Here is an 11,326-nt window from a genome sequence, read left to right as displayed (position 1 = left end):
TGTATCACTGACTCATTCAACCTCATAAGGCCTCTTAAAAGTTTATTAAAAAGACAAAGGTTTCATTTTAATTATCCGTCCAGCTGACTCTGGTAAACAACCACCTTGGGTAAGTAATATCCATAAAAGCGTCCTACACTGCTGCGTCCTGGACATCTCTTTGTCTGCTCCCTCACAAGTGGAGGGACAATTTTCACGCATCATCACTTTTTGTCAGTCAGTTGCATCTTACCAGTGAAGCTGCACAACTGGATGCAAATGTGCAGACACTTTTAACACACACATTTTAATCCCTTATAGGTTTCCCTGTAAAGATGTCCACTCCAGAAAAACCTTGTTCTCTGTTACTCTCGGAAAGCAAATTTGAAACTCGCAACCGCAATTTTATTGGTATTAAAACACTGCTGCGTTTCCAGGATCCTGTGAGGTTCTGATCTGCCTTGTCGCCCTGCAGGTAGCTGTATCCAGTGGGGAGGTAGGCTCGACCCGGGGAGGACAGAATGAAGTTCATCGAACCCTGGGGACGCCAGAGGCTGTCTTTTCTCCTGGAAAAGGCCGCCTCTAGGGAAGCCAACATGTGGAAGGTCTACATGCCAAAGAAGACCTCCTCACAGGTGAGAGCACCTCTGATCATCAGTAGAACACCTACAAAACACATCCAGACACCTACAAAACACATCTAAACACCTACAAAACACATCTAAACACCCACAAAACACATCCAGACACCTACAAAACACATCTAAACACCTACAAAACACATCCAGACTCCTATAAAACACATCTAAACACCTACAAAACACATCTAAACACCTACAAAACACATCCAGACACCTACAAAACACATCTAAACACCTACAAAACACATCTAAACACCTACAAAACACATCTAAACACCTACAAAACACATCCAGACACCTACAAAACACATCTAAACACCTACAAAACACATCTAAACACCTACTAAACACATCTAAACACCTACAAAACACATCCAGACACCTACAAAACACATCTAAACACCTACAAAACACATCTAAACACCTACAAAACACATCCAGACACCTACAAAACACATCTAAACACCTACAAAACACATCCAGACACCTACAAAACACATCTAAACACCTACAAAACACATCTAAACACCCACAAAACACATCTAAACACCTACTAAACACATCTAAACACCTACAAAACACATCTAAACACCTACAAAACACATCTAAACACCCACAAAACACATCCAGACACCTACAAAACACATCCAGACACCTACAAAACACATCCAGACACCTACAAAACACATCCAGACTCCTACAAAACACATCCAGACTCCTACAAAACACATCTAAACACCTACAAAACACATCTAAACACCACCAAAACACATCTAAACACCTACAAAACACATCCAGACACCTACAAAACACATCTAAACACCTACATAACACATCCAGACACCTACAAAACACATCCAGACACCTACAAAACACATCTAAACACCTACTAAATACATCTAAACACCTACAAAACACATCTAAACACCTACTAAACACATCCAGACACCTACAAAACACATCCAGACACCTACAAAACACATCTAAACACCTACTAAACACATCTAAACACCTACAAAACACATCTAAACACTTACAAAACACATCCAGACACCTACAAAACACATCTAAACACCTACTAAACACATCTAAACACCTACAAAACACATCTAAACACCCACAAAACACATCTAAACACCTACAAAACACATCTAAACACCTACAAAACACATCTAAACACCTACAAAACACATCTAAACACCTACAAAACACATCCAGACACCTACAAAACACATCTAAACACCTACAAAACACATACAGACACCTACAAAACACATCTAAACACCTACAAAACACATCTAAACACCTACAAAACACATCCAGACACCTACAAAACACATCTAAACACCTACAAAACACATCCAGACACCTACAAAACACATCTAAACACCTACAAAACACATCTAAACACCCACAAAACACATCTAAACACCTACTAAACACATCTAAACACCTACAAAACACATCTAAACACCTACAAAACACATCTAAACACCCACAAAACACATCCAGACACCTACAAAACACATCTAAACACCCACAAAACACATCCAGACACCTACAAAACACATCCAGACACCTACAAAACACATCCAGACTCCTACGAAACACATCCAGACTCCTACAAAACACATCTAAACACCTACAAAACACATTTAAACACCACCAAAACACATCTAAACACCTACAAAACACATCCAGACACCTACAAAACACATCTAAACACCTACATAACACATCCAGACACCTACAAAACACATCCAGACACCTACAAAACACATCTAAACACCTACTAAATACATCTAAACACCTACAAAACACATCTAAACACCTACTAAACACATCCAGACACCTACAAAACACATCCAGACACCTACAAAACACATCTAAACACCTACAAAACACATCTAAACACTTACAAAACACATCCAGACACCTACAAAACACATCTAAACACCTACTTAACACATCTAAACACCTACAAAACACATCCAGACACTTACAAAACACATCTAAACACCTACTAAACACATCTAAACACCTACAAAACACATCTAAACACCTACTAAACACATCTAAACACCTACTAAACACATCCAGACACCTACAAAACACATCTAAACACCTACAAAACACATCCAGACACCTACAAAACACATCTAAACACCTACAAAACACATCTAAACACCTACAAAACACATCCAGACACCTACAAAACACATCCAGACTCCTACAAAACACATCCAGACTCCTACAAAACACATCTAAACACCTACAAAACACATTTAAACACCACCAAAACACATCTAAACACCTACAAAACACATCCAGACACCTACAAAACACATTTAAACACCACCAAAACACATCTAAACACCTACATAACACATCCAGACACCTACAAAACACATCCAGACACCTACAAAACACATCTAAACACCTACTAAATACATCTAAACACCTACAAAACACATCTAAACACCTACTAAACACATCCAGACACCTACAAAACACATCCAGACACCTACAAAACACATCTAAACACCTACAAAACACATCTAAACACTTACAAAACACATCCAGACACCTACAAAACACATCTAAACACCTACTTAACACATCTAAACACCTACTAAACACATCTAAACACCTACAAAACACATCTAAACACCTACTAAACACATCTAAACACCTACTAAACACATCCAGACACCTACAAAACACATCTAAACACCTACAAAACACATCCAGACACCTACAAAACACATCTAAACACCTACAAAACACATCTAAACACCTACAAAACACATCCAGACACCTACAAAACACATCCAGACTCCTACAAAACACATCCAGACTCCTACAAAACACATCTAAACACCTACAAAACACATTTAAACACCACCAAAACACATCTAAACACCTACAAAACACATCCAGACACCTACAAAACACATTTAAACACCACCAAAACACATCTAAACACCTACATAACACATCCAGACACCTACAAAACACATCCAGACACCTACAAAACACATCTAAACACCTACTAAATACATCTAAACACCTACAAAACACATCTAAACACCTACTAAACACATCCAGACACCTACTAAACACATCCAGACACCTACAAAACACATCTAAACACTTACAAAACACATCCAGACACCTACAAAACACATCTAAACACCTACTTAACACATCTAAACACCTACAAAACACATCCAGACACCTACAAAACACATCTAAACACCTACTAAACACATCTAAACACCTACAAAACACATCTAAACACCTACTAAACACATCTAAACACCTACTAAACACATCCAGACACCTACAAAACACATCTAAACACCTACAAAACACATCCAGACACCTACAAAACACATCCAAACACCCACAAAACACATCCAGACACCTACAAAACACATCTAAACACCTACAAAACACATCTAAACACCTACTAAACACATCTAAACACCTACTAAACACATCTAAACACCTACAAAACACATCTAAACACCTACAAAACACATCTAAACACCTACTAAACACATCCAGACACCTACTAAACACATCTAAACACCTACAAAACACATCTAAACACCTACAAAACACATCTAAACACCTACTAAACACATCTAAACACCTACTAAACACATCCAGACACCTACAAAACACATCTAAACACCTACTAAACACATCTAAACACCTACAAAACACATCTAAACACCTACAAAACACATCTAAACACCTACAAAACACATCTAAACACCTACTAAACACATCCAGACACCTACAAAACACATCTAAACACATCTAAACACATCCAGACACCTACAAAACACATCTAAACACCTACAAACTTTGTCCTCCATCCCTGACTTCTCCTTGGTTGTAGTGCTGAGAGCTGTATTGGTTTACTGCTTTTTAATTTCCCTGCAATATGAATTTGTAATAAACCTCCATAACAGTCTGATATCAGACTGATCCAGAAATCACCGATCTATTTGCATGGGTTGCCATGGTAACGACGTATGTGCTACGCTGGTGAAGCAGCTTTTCAACTCAGAAGCCGCCGGCACAGAAGTCTCAGCAGACTGTTGAGTTCAGCTTCTGTCTGTGGACCGTCCTCGTCCTCGTCCTCTTCGTCCTCCTCGTTCTCCTCCTCGTCCTCAACAGCACCAAAACATAAACTCTCTGACGGCCAGATGTTCAACTACAACCAGCTGATCTGGGAACAGTCAGTTCGTTACTTTTCATGCTCACCACAAATATTTTGCTTTTATTCAGCTTTTACGAAACCGTATCGTTGTAGGGAACAATGGTGCTGTCTTATAATTGTAAAAAAAAAAATGTAAATAAAAAGAGAGGAGCCGAGTCTGCCGTGTGAAGGTTTTGGTTTTTAAATGATCCATTTTGTGTTTCTGTTGTCAGACAACAGAGCGAGAACAAACCGGCGACGGGATCATGCCTTCTACACGCTACACGTTAACAGCTCGGTCGCCATTTGAAATGAATCACAGAAAAAGAGACGTGACCGTAGAGACGTTACCACGTTACCGTGGAGACGTGACATTGTGAAGCTCCGGGAACCCCGTGAGTCACTGAGCGTGTGCGTTTCAACACGTCTGTCAGCACACGTCTCGCCCAGCTCACGTCTGGAGTTGCGTCGTCCTGGCGTGACGTCACCGAGGAGTCGTTTCATCACTTCCTAACTACGTGTTTGAGTTTCAGACTAATTCAGTTCCTCTTTCAGGATTTCTTTCTCTGTTTACTGTCTACTTTCTTTCTTTTATTATTATTTTTTTTTAACCAAATTTCAGCTTTGCTTTAGTTTCAGCTCCATTTTTTGTTTTTTTTTGTTAAGTTAAATAGCAGAATATTTATTATTATTATTGCCTCTTAAATGTAAGTTGATTAGTTAAACGAGGAGAAGCTGGGTGTCCTGAACCCGTTCAGTGTGTCGTGGTGACCCGGCTCTCTGTAACCGTGACGCTGTGCTAGGTTTCGTTTCCGCGGTAACACATTTTTGTGACATGTCACAGCAGTTCTTGTTTTTCCTGCCAGTGGAGGTGTTGTGGAAGATGTTGTTCAGAGTGTTCAGGTACGCCCAGAGAGTGGTTGTCATGGTGACATAACATCACCTGGTTACACAGCAGGCCCATAAGTATATGAACTAAAGCTGAAGTAGCTGATATTAAAAACAGTTTGATTAACATTTAAAATCAGTAAAATGTAAAGATTATTAGGTTTCCTTTTCTTATGAATGAGTGAATGTGAATCTTTTTGCAGCTGATTGATCAAATGTGTCATCTGTTCCATCTATTCTTCATCACTGATCCAAAATATTACTGGATTTTTTATTTTTTATTATACGTCGCTTACCATCTTAACACCTCAGCGGTCCGTCCGTCCGTACGTACACGCGTCCATCCGACGCTCGTCAATATCTCAGAAACTCTTTTGGTAGATTTTCTTTGAATGCAACAAAAACGTTCACTCAGACTCGAGGATGAAGATTCAAAGCTATATTTATTTATTTTCATTTAATTTGATTTGTTTTTGTGTATATAGTCTGCATGTGGGTGTATTTATTCATTTCTCTTATTTTTTTTTAATTTGTTCTTATTGTGTGCACCTTTGTGTGAGGACTACATTTCCCCACTGTGGGATTAATAAAATCTATATCTAATCTGATTAGATGTTGGGGGTTAAAGGTCACTAACTATAACTCAAGATGCAAATTATGACAAAAACACAACTGCCTAACAGGATAAAATGAAACAATGACATTTTATATCCAAAAGCTGAGCATTCAAACACGTACAAGGATTCCTCCGAAGTCTTCACTTCATGTGAGTGTGGACAAACATGACGGTTGCAGATCCAGGTGGTAATTCTTCTTCTTAAAACATCATCTGTTTACAGTAGCAGACAATAAGCACGTCTTCCTCCATATGTTCATGTATTTATGCTGCATCTACTCTTCTTCTGTAGTCGTCTCCCAGAACTTCGACTTGCAGCAGCTCACTCGATCGGAGCCTCGGCTAATCGTGCTAATCGTGCTGACAGGATTGATCCCGAGGAAACATGTGGCACTAATCACTACATGAGAAACCAGCAGTGCTGCATTTATATTTTATATTTATAGAATTCAGAAAATAGACTTTTTCTTTTGATGGATGCTGAACCGATTAAAGTCTGTCAGCTGTAACTGGTGTAAGAAATGTATTTTACTTTGCTCACTTATGTCCTCTAAAGTCCACAGACCGATATGTCCTCTGAGCACGGCTTTATTTATTTATGTCTTTGGGCTGCTCCATCGACCTGCACTCTGTTTGCTTATGTCGTTATTCAAGGTAAATGAAATTAGCAGGCGGGATAATCGGACTGTTAATCCAGATCTTCTTCACATCACCGCTTTAACTGGGTCAGTAGTCGCTGCTGATCTGAGCATATAAAGACTGCTGAGAAACACAGATGAACCTGACTGCAGTAGGAAAACAACTGATGTCATCCATGGTTTTAAGATGATAATGCAGAGGCGACAGGCGGGCAGTAAATGAGACGGTTACGACTCTTATCGGCGCCTTTGGCCGAGTCTGCGGGCATGAAACTACTAGAAAGAGGAGAAAGAGGCAGCTGGTCTCAGCAGAGCTGCTGGATGGAAGCTGCTCCTCCTGGAAACCCTGCAGCCTCCATGGAAGAAGAAGAGCAAAAACCTCAACTTTCAGTAAAAAATAATAAATCAAATATTCAACGACGGGTACTAAAACTTCAAATCAACAACATGCAGTGATGGCGCTGATTCATGTCGTTAAACCACAGCAGGAAAATCTGACTTTTTATTTTAGTTCCATCCAGCTGGTTTTGTACAGATGGAGGGAAACGATTCTAACCAGGATTAAAAATAGTTGCCGTCGGCCTTCGATCTTTGTGAAAGGCGGTTATGTAACTGTAGTAATGGGCCGAGCCGGAGCAGAGCAGCACAGGTGCAATCGCCATTTAAAAATAATGCAGCGTGCTTCACGCTCCGTCTCTGATTTCACACTTCTCTCGCGGTTGGATGGAAGAAACCAGCTGATGTTATTCATTCACACATCTGCTGCTGAAGCTCCCATGAACTCCTCCACCTGCCTCGCGTACAGTCACGTTAGCGCACGTAGTTTTAGGTCGTGTGCACATTTTAAAGCTCTTTTATCCAAATTATTTTTAATGTACTTTTTCTATTTAATTCCTTGTTAATCATGTTGTCGTGTCATGCTTGTTGTGTTCCCGTGAATGTTTGTTGTTTATCAGGTCCGTCTTGGAAAATACATCCTAATCTCAAAAAAACTTCCTGATTAAATAACGACCACAGCTGGTGTCATTTCATGTCCTCCCAGCAGCGGTAGTAGATTGAGGTGAAGCGGCTGCAGGACGCTGCTGTTTTGTGTGCTTGCTGACTCGCTGCAACTCGGCCATCGTTAAAGCACTTTGCTTTACCGGTCCTTTTTCTGCCGGGACGAGCTCGGACAGAAGAAGTCGTCGTGCAGGATCTTGTGATTATTCCCGAATCAGTTGACAGACAGCTAGAAGAGCTGCAGCTGCTGTGGTGGAGGAAGCTGAGAGTTTTTACCAACACACCTTGTAGAGGGAGTTAAAGGGAGAGGACTTGGACGAGGCCCGGCCCGGCCCGTCTCTGGAGGAGTCCACTCTGGTCATGATGACCAATCAGGGACGAACTCAGCTGATACGACTCAGTGAAGGCGTCCGCCGCCCTGCTGGATGAATGAAACACAGTCCAGAGACGAAGCGCTGAAAGAAGCTTCTCATCCAAGACGTCCAGCTGTTGGCTCGAAGTGGGCCAGTTTGTTTTTAGTCTGGACAGTTGAGAGCTCAGATGGTGTCAAGTAGCAGATTAGTTGGCCAACAGTGTGGGTTGAACTCTGACCTTTTGGCCTCTGCTGCCAACGTTACACATTCCAGCTGCTGAACCGGTGCTTTCAGCTCTCTGACCGACCAGAACAAACCCGTCGTAGTTCTGACTGACAAAGATGAGTTTACATTTAGATTAAGAAAGAAGAACTATAAAGACCGTATGACCTGTTAGTCTCTCAGTGCTGCTTCATTGCGGCCCAGAAGATTGTTGACCAGCCAAATACATTCATCAGCAGGTTTAATTTTTCCTCCTCTGCATCGGTTCTGAAACTATCGTATGGGTCGTGTGTTGTTTTGCACACCTGTGATTGGTCGGTTGGTCCAATAGTGGAAGTTTCTGGTCGTTCAGAGCCAACTATTATTTATCTAGAAAGAAAAGTGGTCCCAGTGACGTGGGTTTGGACGCTGGTGATGGCGTCAGGATGGACCTCCCACGTAGCTCGGTTCATCTTGTTGATGGTCGCAGGAGGTTTTGTATGCAGACATCTCCAAACATTTGCGAATAAAACCAGAACTTTCAGCACTTGGGGGAAAATAGCTGAGCAGTAATCTGCAGCTTTACTGACACCAACGTTTGAGTCCCGTCCTCACCGGAGATCACCGGAGAAGCTGCTGGTGTTTTTCTGTCGATGAAAATAATTACAACATGTCAGAAAGCTGTGATTTTAGTAACATTTTCTACCCTTTTATTTGGTCAGTTTATCAATTTAGAGACAAATATGTCAAACTAACTGATTTTAGTTGCATCACTCAGAGGGCTGTAACTTTAACGAATTTCCACTGTTTTCTATCTTTATCAGAAGTTTCTGTGAATACTGACACTTTCCATTAATGTGCTGTGGATTTGAGGGCAAAACAGTTCTATAATTCTTTTCCAGTTTTTAATCGGCGCCTGGTTGGAATGCGTAACTCCCGAATCTATAACAGTGTTATGTTCGTTCTGCAGTGATTGTATTGTTAACTTGTGTTTAGGTTGAATGGCATCCTGTCATACTCAGGTCTTTATATACACACACGTATGTATGCGTGTAGTTTTTCCTGGTCATTGTTTCAGAGTGAAAGCCAGCTGAGTTTACAGACCAACATGTTGTGAAACCCTCTTCATGCAGTGGAAGATCTTCATGCTGCTGAATTCTGTCAGATGTCAGCCGGTGAACAGACGGAGTTCCTGGGAAGGTTTTAGGGGGCAGATCTGGTTGTAGGTTGAGATCCCGTTTGTTCCTTCAGTAGAAGTCTATCAACCTCCCTGAACATCTGATGGAGGAGGTTCAGTCCTGTCTCACCTTTTCAACAATTCAGATATGACGTCTCTGATAATTCACAATCACACTTTGGGGATGTTTTGATGTCAACATTTAGCGTTGCTATGACGAACCGGCCATCGCAAGTCGATGGAATAATTAGATGCCATGTTGAGGACAGAATAACGAGAGCTCGTGATCAATAAAATATGTTTTGTGATCTCAATAAAGTGTTTTCCACTGTAAATAATTAACTTATGATCATAAAAAAGTGGTTTCAATTCATCGGTGTAAACACTCATACTTTTAACGACATCATATTGTTCCACCACAGCACAAATATTTAGATGTTTGGTACTTGTCATTGTCAGTCATTTATCTTTATATATTTCAGTAAACAGTTATTTAAGTGTATTTATGTCCTGTCTGCGCTGGGCAATTAAAGGCAAAAAGAAATGGATTCTTTTTTTTAAACAGTTTTAAACAAAAGTGTATCAGTATTATTGAACTGGTCGGCTTGTACGGCTATAATGTCATAAAATTAACAAAACATAATCAATAATTACAATTAGTTGTATGACAATTAATGGTCTATTAAACTTTCATGATCATGACAGTCTTAGAGACAACTATCTGCTTCCTTTAGAATTCATAGAAAAATCTTCAAACAACTCAGATCTGTAGTTTCACTGTTTCTGAGCCGAGATAAGATGAAACCTCTGAAGGGAAAAGAACAAAAACAAATAGAACCTGAGCCTGAAGGATCGTCTATTAAACACCGCTAGACTACTCCAGAGCATTGTTTACCGTGTTGTTTACTGTGTTGTTCACCGTATTGTCTACCGTGTTTTCACTGCATTGTTTACCCTGTTGTTTACCGTGTTGTTCACCGTATTGTTTACCGTGTTTTCACTGCATTGTTTACCGTGTTGTTCACCATGTTTTCACCGTGTTGTTCACCGTGTTGTTTACTGTGTTGTTCACCGTATTGTTTACCGTGTTTTCACTGCGTTGTTTACCGTGTTGCTCACCGTGTTGTTTACCATGTTGTTTACCATGTTGTTCACCATGTTGTTCACCGTACTGTTTACCGTGTTTTCACTGCATTGTTTACCGTGTTGTTCACCATGTTTTCACCGTGTTGTTCACCATGTTGTTTACCGTGTTGTTCACCGTATTGTTTACCGTGTTTTCACTGCGTTGTTTACCGCATTGTTTACCGTGTTGTTTACTATGTTGTTTACCGTGTTGTTCACCGTATTGTTTACTGTGTTTTCACTGCATTGTTTACCGTGTTGCTCACCGTGTTGTTCACCATGTTGTTCACTGTGTTGTTTACCGTGTTATCACCGTGTTGTTTACCGGGTTTTCGCCGTGTTGTTTACCGGGTTTTCACCGTGTTGTTCACCGTGTTGTTCACCGTGTTGTTCACCGTGTTGTTCACCGTGCTGTTCACCGTGCTGTTTACCGGGTTGTTCATGTTTTCACCGCGTTGTTCACTGTGTTGTTAACTGTGTTGTTAACCGTGTTATC

General features: G+C 40.5%; 1 protein-coding gene and 1 long non-coding RNA gene across 2 annotated transcripts in view; one reads left to right on the top strand and one right to left on the bottom strand.

The window, feature by feature from the left end:
- Positions 1 to 432: 432 nt before the first annotated feature.
- ccni (cyclin I) overlaps positions 433 to 11,326 on the top strand; it is a 20,023-nt gene continuing 9,129 nt past the window's right edge. The window contains exon 1 of the mRNA XM_069723133.1: positions 433 to 614. Coding sequence (XP_069579234.1) covers positions 501 to 614 — 114 coding nt within the window. The 5' untranslated portion in view covers positions 433 to 500. The remainder of the gene's footprint in view (positions 615 to 11,326) is intronic.
- Positions 876 to 1,460, bottom strand: LOC138635589 (uncharacterized). Its single transcript, XR_011312154.1, has 4 exons — positions 1,402 to 1,460; positions 1,255 to 1,296; positions 1,045 to 1,107; positions 876 to 918 (listed from the first exon to the last, which is right to left on the bottom strand). It is a non-coding gene; the product is annotated as an uncharacterized lncRNA (long non-coding RNA).

Source organism: Brachyistius frenatus, unplaced genomic scaffold, assembly GCF_029030835.1.
Source record: "Brachyistius frenatus isolate BFR_SWC_R1_liver_20210118 unplaced genomic scaffold, ASM2903083v1 Contig_317, whole genome shotgun sequence".
In the NCBI taxonomy this organism is placed as follows: domain Eukaryota; kingdom Metazoa; phylum Chordata; class Actinopteri; family Embiotocidae; genus Brachyistius; species Brachyistius frenatus.
This window is presented reverse-complemented; position numbering and strand designations above follow the sequence as displayed.